Genomic DNA, 13,708 nt, shown 5'->3' on the forward strand with positions numbered 1-13,708 from the left:
TTAATGGTAGCTGTCGAAATCTAAAAACGATAAAAGTAGACAAAATTTCTTATTTGGATCGACGAAATTTGGTAATGTTTGATCAATGTTCTCTTCTCGAAAGAAGTACAATAATTCCAAAAACTATTGGTATTACATAAATTTTAGCAAAATATTATTAATCACAACTGCCCCACCTAGCATTGACAAAATATTAAGATTTAAGTTATAGATCCAAGTACTGAATCTCATTCAATGCCTCCCATCAAAATATTTATACACGAACTATAAATACTCGATATTTATTTATACACCTTGTACAAGAATTGCTTCGAACGAATTTAAAAAACTTCGTTAATTGTCACTTTGTAGTAACGTTTGACCAATAATTGCGTAAATAAAATTATTGAGTCACTTCCAAGTATACCGACCGAAATCAACATTTTTTCTTTTGATTGTTAATTATCTACCGGGATAATAATAGGTCACAGATAGCGGAGTTCCATTAAAATACACTAACATCGAGACTCTGTACACGCATACTCCTTTCGGTGCATTTGTGCTCAGAACGTCGTGCGAAGCATATCGCACCTGTTGCGTTTGATCGCTCATCGTTTGCCCTGCAAAATCTCCCTCCTTCTTTCACCCTCGCCATCTCCGATGCGCGCGCGTTTCTTTTTTTTTTGTGACACCCGTTATCATGGCGTATCAGAAAGATTTGGTTACCTCCCCAAACACCCTTAAAATCTACGAACTCTGCAAAATCAATCTCTAACTTTCACCACTCTCGACAACCCTTAATTCTGAAATTACAATTCTTGGAATTACGAGTTCTAAAACTGCAAATTTTTGAGTATGGTAATTTCTAAAATTACGAGGATATCTTAAAATTGTAATTCTAAAAAATTACGATCGTTCGAAACTTCGAATTTTAAGCCATCTTGGGAAATAAAAATTTCGAATAAATAGAGTTTAGAAAAGCATTAACTATCAATTTGTAAAATCACAATTTCTAAAGTTCGGAGTGTATAATTCTGAATATTGCAAGTTCCACGATGGAAAATTGTGGACGAGTCCTAAAATAGTAATCCTGGAAAATTTCGAGCCCCGTGCGTGTATTGCTATTTATAGGGGATTGAACAATTCGAGGAAGCAACTAGACATCTATTAAGTATGGCATTCATGAATATATATGAAAATTGTATGATCAGGAAACATGTTGCACGCGAAACGCCAACAAGTGACCCTTGGAAGCATTATTTTACTGAATTGAATGTTATATGTATCAGGTACTAGCAACAGGAATGTTTAAACCGAGTCGAAGGAATCGAGATTGACGTCACGCTTTTCTCGTACCGAATGGACGGGAAAATACGCTTCCTTTTAGCACAGACAATGTAGCTTTGATACGACCTTTGACATTTCACGGCTATAGTATCGATCTTTTATTTATTAAGGAAAATACTTTATCGAACTTTAAGCGTTGCAAATATAGCGTTCTAAGAAGGATACTGTCTTTAATCGCATGCGATTTACGATCAAGCATTCGCAATATCGAAACAAAATGCAACCGACAAATTTTAATTTACTAACTATGCAGGCGTGATCGCAAAAACTACTTCAAACATTTCGCGTGTTCGATGCGTACAAATGTTTATATTAACGCATTGCATTGCGAATGCTATCTAAATATAAAATTATTAAGTACGCGATACATTCGACTGAAACTATTTATAAAGTACAATTGGAAACGAAAAACAGTTAGAAAACTGGATGTTTCCTTTAAAGTTCTATATTTTCGTCGATTAAAGACGCACTTTCGAAACCTTAAACTTCAAGAAAAACGTTAACCCTCTAGCACACGTTAAAACATTTTTCGATAAATCGTTAAACCAGTTGTCAAAACCAACTCGATTGTCTCGAGTATTTTTTTTTTTATGACATACCAAAGGTTGCATCGTTTCGAATGATTTTTTTATTTAACTGCAGACTAGACGCGTTTATTTTTATCTATGAAGGCTCAAGGTACTACTACCGCGAGTTAACCTACAAGACGTGTCTCCGAGCGAGACGGGGTTCGATCGATCCGACGATCGCCGATCGCGAATCGACCGTTCGATATCTCGAATCGGTGGACACGGTTCACGCGTTTCCTCGCGTAAGGAAAGTCCCTGCGAAAGTCGTCGTGCACGAGTCCGGTGATCGATACCATCGCACGACTCCTAAGCGGATCGTGCACGTCGTATTGACCGGCAATTTTCGCGCGGAGGAAGGTCATCACGAGACACAAGAATACAAGCGGGCATACGGAGGAACACGATATAAACGTACTGTCACGAGCGCTCGGGAACACACGACCTTCGTCTACCAACACAACGGACCAGGCCGAAACCTATTTCACGTGCGACCAATCTCGAGAAGAGTCGAGCAAAGAAGAAGAGCAAGCGCTTATCGTCGTCGCGAGTGAACCCCTGACTGATCCCTGACCGAGGCGGTATCGATCGATATATCGAGAATGGAACAGCAGTCGCGCGTCACGCTATAAGTAGATATATGTCACCTGTATGTGTGTGCGTGTGTGTGTGTGTGTGTGTCACCTTACGATTCGATTCGTACTTATCCTCTCGACTAATCGAAACGGAACGTTACTGGTCACGGTAATTGATTATCAAGGGGCTGTCGCGTAATCGTCGACGATACGTACGATGGATTTCCGTTCGCGACGGAAACTCCGACCGTACGATACGATTATGAAACGACACGAACCGCAAGGGAAGCGCCATTAGCGCCTCTCGGTGGTTAGCACACGCGGTCCGAAAATAGTGAAATCAACCGATACGTCCGCGATGAGGCACGGTGTTTATGGTCGAATCGCTTCACTCGCGGGTAAACTCGTTTAATTATTACGCGAGGAGGGGAGGGGGGTGGAGGGGGATCCAGCTGATCTCACGTATACGTGTATAAAGGTTGGCACTTACGGTCGAGGAGTTTCTCCGGGTGGCATGGAATAGTCGCGGCTTGAACGAAAAAGAAGTACGACGTAGCGATATGGAGAAGAGGCACTGCGACGTCGAGGAGGGGCGGGTTCTGAGATACCTCCGCGGGCCTTGCTTGTTCAGCTTCGGCGAGAGTAGCACACTACCAAGCAACGACACTGTAAACTTTTTTTTTAAAACACCGTACCACGACAAAACTTCCCTGTCTCTTTCTCTCTCTCTGTCCCCCTCTCTGTTCTCTTTTATTTTCTTTCTTCGACCAGCAATCCTCGGGCGCCTTTGGTCTATCCGAGATTCCCCGCCAGCAAACTCTTTCTTCGTTCCCTCCCTTCTTCTTCTTCTTCTTCTTCTTCTTGTCCTTTGTTCTTCACGCGCCTCCACCTCCTCTTCCCACTTCTCTGTTCTTCACCGCAGCGGCAAGGACCCGCCCCGTGTCGCGCTACACAAACGTGTAGTGGATAAAGAGAGCGTAAAACTTGCTCTGCGACAACATTATCTGGCCGGTTATCGGTATCTCGCCGCAGTCGTCATTTCTTCCTTTCCTCCAGTCTCTGCCGCCCGCGTCGCAACGAAAATTGATCGCGTTGCGCGCGACGGTCCCTTTCTGGGGGACAGACCCGACGCGTTCTACCTCTCGTGCCGCTGTCACCCCCGTATTGCTGGCTTTCTCTGGCTACGAACCTTCCCTCGTCTTTCCTGCCTTCCTGCCGTTCTTCTTGCCCTTAACTTTCCTCGCCGTCCGGGTCCTTTCCACCACTTCCTTTGTCTCTCGTTTCCCCCTGGCACATAGGCGCGCGCGCGCGCGTTCTCTAACGCTCCGGTTCCCCTCTGTCTTCGCCCCCTACCTTCTCTTACTTCTCTCCCTCTTCGCTGCCCCGTTCGTTATGTTTCTCTCACTGTCTCCCACCTAGCACTTTCTCACTCTTTTTCACCCCCCTTTACCCTCTCACTCGGTGGCCACTAGCACTCTACCTCGTCTCTCGACGTTTTCTTGTACGCGCTGCCTCCTTTACTCGTGTCCAAACTACTCTCCTCGCCCCACGATTTCGGTCACTTCGTTCACCGAGTCTGACTCCACTGTTCTGCGACCACTGTGCGTGTCCTGGCGCACTTTTTGCTGCCGGAAAAGGTACTCTCGAGGACTGTCGCGATCAGACAAACCCGACGCGGGCGTTATTGCACCGCCACGCGCCAATCTCGCGCAGCGGACTCAACTGGAACTAGTTTCGAGGCGCCCCACTATAACCCGCACCGTTCGCAACCCTCTACGCGAATCGCCCCCTGTCTGACCACCCACAGGAGTCGACTACTGCGCGCGAGAGACTGTCGCAACTACAAATCCGTACTCGCCCAATCACGATCGCGGTACAGTAGTTCCTCGCTTAAAGATCGAAAATCGGGATCGTCGGCTTCCCTCAACCGGCCCTATTCTACCCTAAATCGTCCATTCTAATTATTTCCAACTTTTCATCAACTACTTTTCTACTCGATCAATTCGCACCGAATTTGGTGGGCCTCTTCGATAGTAAAATCGATTTAATATCGCCTTCGGGAAAGTGATAGTATCTAAGAATCGGTAAGTAAACTTCGAAGTGTGGGCATTTCTTCAATTTTGTTCTTCATTTTATATGCGAAGGGCTGAAATCATAAAAATCGTAACTTTTTTAACTATGTTCTAGAACGTGCAATTTTTACATATATATTTATATATCATACTCCCCTGACCAAGGGTGAGTAGAGAATTTCTTTCTGGCAGATGGATTCAAACGGGTCGCTCGAAGAGGAATGAATGGGACGTAAAATCGTGTCTCGAATTCAGGGTCCGTGAAGGTGTTAACGCGTTGACAGACACGCCAATCTTTCCCTGTCTTATACTCGACCATTCCTCATATTATAACGTGACAAATAGAAGTATCAAGGATCATTTACTTTAAGTTAATTTGAGGCGCCGGTCACCAGTGACCACCATGTCAACGTGTGAGGGGCCCGCAAGTTTTTCACTCTACTTCTGTGAAAACCAATAAGAGATAAATTTTGACAAGATTCTTTTGTAATTCTAGAAATTTCAAAAAACTTTCCACTACTTGTATGCAATAATTTGGTAAACAACATAGAAAATATGAAACCGAATAAAAAGTAAATACATTTATACTGTAGGACCCCAATAGTTTTCCTTCGTCAAAGGGGAAGGGGGGTTCTTCATGCGTGTTGGCATCGTTTCGAAGCTCGCAGAGCGGGTTCTTAATTCCACAGATGCCGTGGTCGCTCAAGCTAAAGAAACATAAACAGTGGATGGAATGATTCAGTTTCTTTAATACCGTGTTAAAAATCCATCTTCGACCGAGGAATTACTGTACGCGTGTCTCGACATTGGATCAAATTCGTTCCCCGATTTTTTACCAATTTTTCTCGATCGTACTCGTGCACCGATAGTCCGTTTTATGAGCGACTCGCACAAAATGTATTCTGCTTCGTCATTCGGTTCAATCATAAATGGTACGAGGTCGATATCGCGGTTAGGATTCGTAAATTCGCACGCCCCGGACTTCCGTGCCACGAACGGATCAATGAAAATGTACTCCTCCACTGACAGCACCTCGCCCGCCACCCCCGTGATAGCGAGAAACACGGTACCACACCGCGCCATCCTTACTATCTGTACCTGAAAACATTCGCCTGTCGTTTCGGGACGACCGACAGCTTCTACGAGCTCGCCCCGTGCGGATTTCTTTTCGAGGAACTATCCGGACAACGATTGTGCTGCGATCTTACTGTCATCCCGCTACCAACGCCATTGTAGCGGCGCGCGACTTTCTACCCTTCGGTGGAAATAAGTTTGACGAGATCTTTTTTTTTATTTATTTTATTCATTCGTCGCGTCGTTCGCGCTCGAATCGAGGGATTTAAAATCCGAAATGACAAAACACGCCACGCAATTTGTCATTTTTAATTTATTAATGAACCGTGTATAAATTTGTACAGAATAGTCTTTATGCGTTGCATTAATATTTACTTCAAGTCGACATGCGAACCGACTTGAAAATTTGTGTAAAAAATATAGTGCTATATATAAATATAGGAAAATCTCTTTGTATAGTTTAATGGTGGTATCGTAAATGCAACTAAATGTGCTCGTACGCTTAGCAAACACCCAATAGCCACAATTTTTTATAGAAACTACAAGCTCTCTCATTGACTTAAATAAGTATTGCTGCTTCTATTGGGTAACTTTCGAATACACATGTATAAACCAGTTGCTGCTAGAATGAGCAGCGGAAGGCCAAGACCGATTGAAATAATCATAATCACCAAGTAAGAGAATTTTTCATTGGGTGGTGTACCATAACCAACTAAAAATGTCCTGAAAAATATATCAACGTTACTTGATTTGTTCTACCATGCCATAAAACGAATAGAATCGAAATTAAACCTCAAATTACCATGTAGAATAGTAAGTTTTCTTATAAAAACCATCCCCTTTTGTTCCTAACGATACAATGATTCTTTGCATAAGCAGATCGTTAACCTTATCTCCGTAATAACAATATAACATAGAATTCTGAATAGCAACTGTATGATTAGCTACTTTCCATGGTGGATACTGCATTGTTTCTGTAGAATTTGTTACAGTACGCGATACAGAGGTATAAGAGACTGGTATCCATTGTAAATAAGCCCCCTCTGTCAGGAAATCATTCATACTCCTATAAGGTGGTGTTCTAACTTCAACGACCTAAAATCAAAAATAATTTCATAACATTAGATAGTTTTAATTTATTTTCCCTTGCCAATAACAGCGATTATATAAATATTACCTCAAATATACCGGGAGTATGTTCATCATCTAAACTTTTTTTGGGGTTAACAAACATAGGTATATCAGGATTTCCCTCACCTACTACAAGTAACTCGATAGCAAATCTACTGTTGGAAAAGCTTTTATTGGTTTGTAGATTATCAAGAATAATATCAACCTGAGTGGAGTTCTCTGAATGCAACATATGAGGCATTACTTCTGAATGATCGAGGGAACAAAATCCTTTCAACTGAAAAATAAATTTAAATTAGAGTACATTGAAATTAAATACATTACTAATTTAGAAAGTACAATACTTTACCGAAAGCTTTAAAGTTCCATGTCGGCTGATATTTGTACTGGCATCATTGTAATAGCTGCCTTCCATATCCAAGGTAATAAATTCGTTGTTAGTTAATAAAGCCTTAAGCTTCCATTGGAAAAACATTGGGTGCAAAATGTTTGTATTTACAATATTAGTAATATCTACCAATCCTGTGTCATTTAAATCATTAAATTCTATAATCTAGAAATTAAATCAATTTTTGTTAATTTATAGAATATAGTCTATCAATACAAAGAAAGGTTTAATATACAGTGATTCTAGACATCAACTTACCTTATTTATAACTATTCCAAAAGTATAAATAGGTTTCTCTGAAAACAGTATCGAATTCTTCTTCTTTTCAATAAAATCTTCCCAAGTAATATTGATGGAAGCTGAAGGTGGAGTAAGCGCTAATAATATGGACGGATTACCACCAAAATCCCATAAATAATGCAAAGTGTCATTAGGACCGTCTGCTCTTAGATAAAGTGTTGTCAAATTTCTCTTTTTACATAATGTGCCACAGTCAGGATTCAGCCATGATCGTAACTAGTGCCAGGCAAATTCTTTTATATAAAAAAATGTAACATATTGTTTACAACGCTATTTAAATAGTGTATAATTATAATTTTAAATTATAATTACCATACTATAAAAAATTCGTACGAAAATTGTCGAATGACACTGTGTATAACACTTGTATTATATATTCGATCATAAATTAAACTTATTTCATGAATTATGACAACATACTACTCTAATAACGACATTTCGATATTTTCACGTAATAAACATTAACTGATAATTCCATGATTAATTTGCTCTTAAATATCGGTACATTATATCATTACGAATTGCACGATTAGAGTTCTCACGGTAATTAATAAATGGGTTATGGGCTCTCGTGTTCCTCATTAAGCAAGTGCTCCCAATCGCTATCAAATTGTTATTCAACAATTAATTAAAGATACGACTGTACAATGTAAACAGACTCTGAACTCGAGACAACAATTGAACGATGAATCATATACGCGCGATCTTTGTTTTTCATTTGAAAGAACATTGATCCATATAACTGAACTAATAAAAGTGCATTGTTGCGGTTACGGTCGTAATAATAACGTATTATCACTTACAGATCTTTGCGTGCAATATCCAAAATCTATTAGTGTAGTAAAGAATAACAATAACATAAAAATATTATTCATTTTGTGTGACGTTATGACACATCAAAACATTCACTGACAACACACCGTAACTTGTGACGCTACTGATTGCTACTGATTCGGGACAGACGCGCTTGACGCGGCCGTTGGTATCAAAATGGATCTACGTTATGGCGACCGTGGCGACGCCTCTTGAATTCGTTCGCAGAAAATTATAACAGGATTTTTGCAAATCGTTCGGTAACACCAATTTTCTTAAATCTGTCCAAATCGAAACGTAGTTAATATTATAGTACTAATTGAAAGTATATCGGTCTACTAGATAAATTTTACTAAACAAATTACAAATCTCTTGTATTGTCTGATCTTGTTTTTGTAGTTATTTGGCGTAACCTGAGCCTAACTGATTCCACGAAACTTATACTTCTAATAAACAAGTATTACTGTTTGCAAACTTATACTTGATTTTTTGAAAACAGTTTCCTGCGAAGACAAAACACAAAGACGCACGATTACTCACGCTATGACTCAGGATCAAATCAAGTAAATTATGTCCACTAATGATAAAACACACTGTACAAGCACGTGCCTGTACGAATATGTTCCAATGATTTACATACTTACAAAAGTGAATATGGTAAAATTATATCGTAGGATAAGGCAGAGTCATGAACGTCTTTGCTTGCACGTAGATGACGCTACATTCAAAATCTATGAAACAAAGGATTGATATACTTACTGAAGTACTTACACGTTTACAACGCACCTAAATTTTAGTATTAACGTTTCCAGTGAAATGTTAGGCTGTTGTTAACTCAATTCGCATAATTCGTGCCTTTATATTACAGCTGCATTTCGCGTCGAGGGAAGGAAACTCGTACCCCATTGGCCATTGAATTCCGCCAACGGTGGTGGAGTTACCAATCCTCGGCACAGTATTTCATTTTGAGAATTTATTATTAAAAATGATATAAACATTACAACGAGTATCATCGGTAAAAGATAATAAATGTTGTAATACCGATTATACGTACTTCCAAATGAAATCCACAATGAGCAAAGTAATATTGGCTTGCATATCGTGCTAAAAAAAAAATATTTTATTCAATTCGCGTTATTGTAAAACCGATCACTGTGTTACATATTATTTGTAATAATTATTTTAAACTGTTTGCCATAGGCGCACGTTAATTGTATTCTTTTGAGACACCGTATACAGCCGGGGAAAGAGAACGTGTAAAAAGAGCATTAACTTGCAGACTACGACCTTGACCGAAGCAGTGTCCGCGCCTGAAGCACATACATGCATACGTGTGTACAAATGTTCGTACATACGTCTAGCGTTTCAAGGAACTTCGTTTCTTCGGGTTCTCACTCGGTTCCTCCATCCGTACGTTTTTGCACATCGAACATTCATAAGTTCGATCAAAAATTTCACAACGAAATACATCGAGTATGCATTTTTACGTAACGATAATAACATTATTTCTTTTACTTTTTTTAGCTAACTAGTGAAATACAACTTTTCTGACAAGTTTCCTCGCATCGCCCGAAGCAGTCGCGGCCAATGCTCTTCAACGATTTAACGATACCGTGCTGAAGGTCGTCGGAGGAAGTCGGGATCCGCGGGAGAATACAACAGTCCTACGTACCGGGTAGCTCAGTCTAAAACTGGTTTTATCTCCTCCGTATTCTTTTACGCGTTCTGCTCTCTCGAAAAGGTAAGGATAGGAATTACAAATAAAGTAATGAAAATACCGATTCTCGAGCTTCGTTCACAAAGAAAACCAAACCGTGATTTAATTTTTTCGTCTCGATATTCTATAATCGTTGAGTCACGAAATCGAAAGATGAAACTATACTAGAAAGATCGCCTTGAATGGAATTTAGATATAGTGATCAGTAGTTTTGGAAAAGATTATAAAATAATGATTAAATTCCGCAAATAGCCGGACGTCTCTCAAATCATGAATACCATTAATAATCTTTAAACGAACAATTTATGCTAGCTTGTTATACAAATTTTGGTAAGGAATCTCCACCATTTTTCAATAACTTTCATTGCGTGATAGTTTCAGGGGGAAAGGAGGCTTACCTTCTATCGGATTGCCACTGTCGTTACTTCAGTATCCTCGCTGTATTCGCCTGGAAAACTTTTTAAAAGCACACCACCGATCTGTTCGCCGGCACGGTCCGTGGTTCTCTTCCGTGGGTCGCCGCGTGTTACGATACGACAGGGAAGCTCTGGTGAATAGGATCACGACGGATACGAAACGGGTCGAGATCGAATTCGAAAGCGAGCGTAATAATTGCTGCCGACGCGACGGCTGAAGGACCTCCGACTGCACGTATAACTTGCGCTCCGCCGGTTGCCGGCTGCCCGGCCGGACGAAAAACAGACAAAGAGTCTTCTTGCGCCGTGAGTAACGCCGGGTCTCTCGGCCAATCAGAAGAATCGGCACGATCGCGGCCCGCGTTCAATCGGCCGGTCGCCGAGAAGCTTGATGACGCTGCCGTCGTCGCGTTTATCGAGCCGGTTAGCCCGAAACCAACGATTTTATTCGGAACAGATCAGTTTGCTTCTCGAATTATGCGACTGGGAAATCCCCAATTTCGAACGATCATCGACACGTTTTTACGCAATTTTCCCAAAACCACATTCTTCCAAATAGTTGCTACGATGTCTCGAGTTCTAGTTGAGGAGACCTTCGACCCACGTGACTTCATCTGGATGTCGGATTAAAAGAAACAGAGAACGAGCGTGAATTAAAATTTGTCGAACTCTGGGTATGGTGTTGCTACTATACTTCGAAAGTTTGGAGCGTGCGAACAAGCGCTGGGAAACGTATCTTGTTCACGATCCCTCGGCGACCGGACAGTTCTAAACCATCGGACTGCCATCTATGGTTACTAGCCGCATCCAGTTCGTCCGGTCCTATATTCTGTCCTGTAGAAATCACAAGCAATTACAGACGTGATCAAGTAACGCGGTCGCGGCAAGAAAAGTTACATGTTTTCTATAAAATAGTTCGCTGTTTCATAATCGTATGTAGTAATAATCATGTTATAATCATGGCTACTTTTAACCTTGATTAAATTCGATCATACTTCTTATTAGTCCTATTACTTCCTAGCACTTCTTTCAAAATAGCAGTGTTCCTACAGAATGTTGGTCCATTGTAAGTACGCGAATCCCGACTGTTCGCGGCAGTATGTACATCGTTCCGACGATACGTTGCCATCAAAATTGTGTAAAAACATCAGAAACATTGGCGATATTGAAATAATGGCGCGCGTCCTTCGCTTATACCATATATTTCGACTGGTTGCCTGTACCTATAACCATGTAACAGACGAGTATGCATCGCAGTAGTACCAGCCGATGGTTACACGGCGACTACGTCGCAGGAAAAAACAACGAAAGAGAAGAAGAGAAGCGCGCGCAAGGAGGAACCGGTTTCATGGGGGTTTCAGCCTCCACAAAATGATCCGTCTGGCTTGCCGGTTCGACTCGACTTGCCTCCACTGTTCGCCTCCCGCGAAAGCGCTTGCTCTGGTGCACCACCTACCAACCTACCTACCTACCTACCAACCTACCTACCTACCTACCTACCCACCTACCTATCTACCTGTTTCTTTCCTGCGTCTCTACTCGGACCTGCTGACCAACGTACCTGATTCGACTTCAAGGGTTCTAACTCGCGGCATTCCTCGCTGAAAGGCAGTTGGACATTCCTCTCGGGGTAAATTAATGTTAAGAGGCCTTCATCATCATCCGTGACTTAACACGCGCATCTTTGAAATTAGTATATTAGCCCTGTCTGCGTTTCGCGGGTTCCGATAAAGATGCCTTGTTTTCTCAACTTCTTTGCATCAAAGCGTTAGACATTTTTGGTTAAAAGGCTTCTACGTCTGCTTCGTAATATCTTTGAGATATTGAAACTGAATTATTTACAACCGGCAGAACGCAATTACTGTACTTTTCAATGGTCATTCTCTTCGGAAGCGATGGAAATATATCTGCTGGCCTTGAACATTACAAAAGAAAAGAGGCATGAAGACGAAATACGCTCCGTACTACGATGTACGAAGGAGACGCGAAGAGAAAACTGGTTTCAGTTGGCGGAGAATGTTCTGGTAACATTTGCATTTAGTGTGCGTGCATAGTTTACAAGTCCATCAGTGTTTTACGAGTCGTTGCTTTTATAATGCATCGCGAGAAACTACCAAATCGACATATTGTAACTCGTCCTCGGTCCATACGATCGGTGGTACGAAGATTCCCTAAGCTATTTCACGTTAGAGATCCAGTTGAATCTTTTGTTATCGAGTTTCGTTCCAGATAACGCACGGTTATTGTGAAAATTCACTCCATTATACCTTGTACCTTGTTACGTACCGATAAGGTCGCGCATATTGTACATAGATCGCCATTATATTGCGAGATTGGTACAGTCGGCTTCAGCCCCGACACTGACCTTGGGTTCATAGCCTCCAACACTGTCTCCCCGTAGAAGTTCCTTTAACGATAGGCAGCCACGAGGCACTCTCTTCGCGCTAGCGAAAGAAAGTAAAATTGAACTCTATTGAACTCTACAACCAAGAAATATCTAGGACTAATAAGAAGACTGTCGAAGTAATATTATGCAGGGATCGAGTGTATTATTTTTAACAAATATATACGATCTAGAAAACGTGGACTAATCCGGAAATTGCGAAAAACGGGGCAGATGTAACAATTAGGTAACTTTCGGTAACTGATATTGGTGTTTACTTTTACTACTGTCTGCTGCAAGTCTGACTACTGTAACAGCGTCAATAAGAGATAATCGTGGTGCATATACACGCAACTGCTACGGCGGATAGTCAGCGAGTTCAGTCACTGTACCGACTTCTTGAGTTATTTTTAGTCGCGCACAAAGCATCGAGTGAATTATAAACGAAACCTGAAACATATTGATTATTAATACTGCGCGCGATTTCATACCACAGCCCCGAAATATGATATGGTATTTGATTGTATGCTTAATCGCGTATTTATACTACTTGTTCAAGGATGAATTTTAAGGTTTTGCTACGGGAGTAAGTGTGTTTGGTAAACGTATTGTGTAAGGAAATGTGTTCCGTAACGGTAGTATATGTGTGTACATGATATCATAAAGGAAATAACTCTAAACATGTATGTTTTGCAATACTTTAAGTCACCATGAACGGATATATTCTTAAAGGACATTGAGTACCATCTAGCGTGCATTTGTGTAATTAAACAAAAACCGAAATTATCCTGATAGAAATATCACCCCTAGTAATTACGATTTCAACATTGTTTTCATAGTAGAAGTATTTCAAGAATTAGAACTCTAGCAAACAACTCTACACCATAAGATTGAACGTTCCTTAAAAAAATTTTATGATCCTATCCGACTGGCCAAACTGCCTTGCA

General features: G+C 40.9%; 2 protein-coding genes across 44 annotated transcripts in view; both read right to left on the bottom strand.

Moving 5' to 3' along the window:
• The window catches only part of Para (sodium voltage-gated channel paralytic), a 65,135-nt gene extending 60,835 nt beyond the window's left edge, over positions 1-4,300 (bottom strand). For all 42 annotated transcript variants that reach the window (XR_013079678.1, XM_076764966.1, XM_076764965.1 and 39 more), the window contains exon 1: positions 2,958-4,300. The gene's annotated coding sequence lies outside the window, so the exon portion shown is untranslated. The remainder of the gene's footprint in view (positions 1-2,957) is intronic.
• A 1,608-nt stretch (positions 4,301-5,908) lies between these two features.
• Positions 5,909-8,749, bottom strand: LOC143341779 (glycosylated lysosomal membrane protein). 2 transcript variants are annotated; one of them, XM_076764984.1, is made up of 7 exons: positions 8,236-8,749; positions 7,745-7,783; positions 7,391-7,648; positions 7,094-7,297; positions 6,791-7,021; positions 6,416-6,708; positions 5,909-6,336 (listed from the first exon to the last, which is right to left on the bottom strand). In XM_076764984.1, the coding sequence occupies exons 1-7, from the start codon at positions 8,305-8,307 to the stop codon at positions 6,165-6,167; spliced, it is 1,269 nt and encodes a 422-aa protein (XP_076621099.1). In that variant the 5' UTR covers positions 8,308-8,749; the 3' UTR covers positions 5,909-6,164. The 2 variants fall into 2 exon arrangements, with proteins under 2 accessions (XP_076621099.1, XP_076621100.1); XM_076764985.1 differs by lacking the exon at positions 7,745-7,783 and having other exon boundaries at positions 8,236-8,740.
• Between the last annotated feature and the right edge of the window lie 4,959 nt (positions 8,750-13,708).

The sequence above is a fragment of the Colletes latitarsis genome, chromosome 5 (assembly GCF_051014445.1).
Source record: "Colletes latitarsis isolate SP2378_abdomen chromosome 5, iyColLati1, whole genome shotgun sequence".
Taxonomy (NCBI): domain Eukaryota; kingdom Metazoa; phylum Arthropoda; class Insecta; order Hymenoptera; family Colletidae; genus Colletes; species Colletes latitarsis.

What these genes read in the sequence shown, in the direction of transcription:
- LOC143341779 (XM_076764984.1), bottom strand. Translation starts at nt 8,307, where the DNA reads ATGAATAATATTTTTATGTTATTGTTATTCTTTACTACACTAATAGAT. An exon ending in TACGAATTTTTTATAGTATG is followed by an intron (nt 7,649 to 7,744) that starts GTAATTATAATT and finishes GCCTGGCACTAG; the next exon opens with TTACGATCATGGCTGAATCC. An exon ending in TTGGAATAGTTATAAATAAG is followed by an intron (nt 7,298 to 7,390) that starts GTAAGTTGATGT and finishes TTTAATTTCTAG; the next exon opens with ATTATAGAATTTAATGATTT.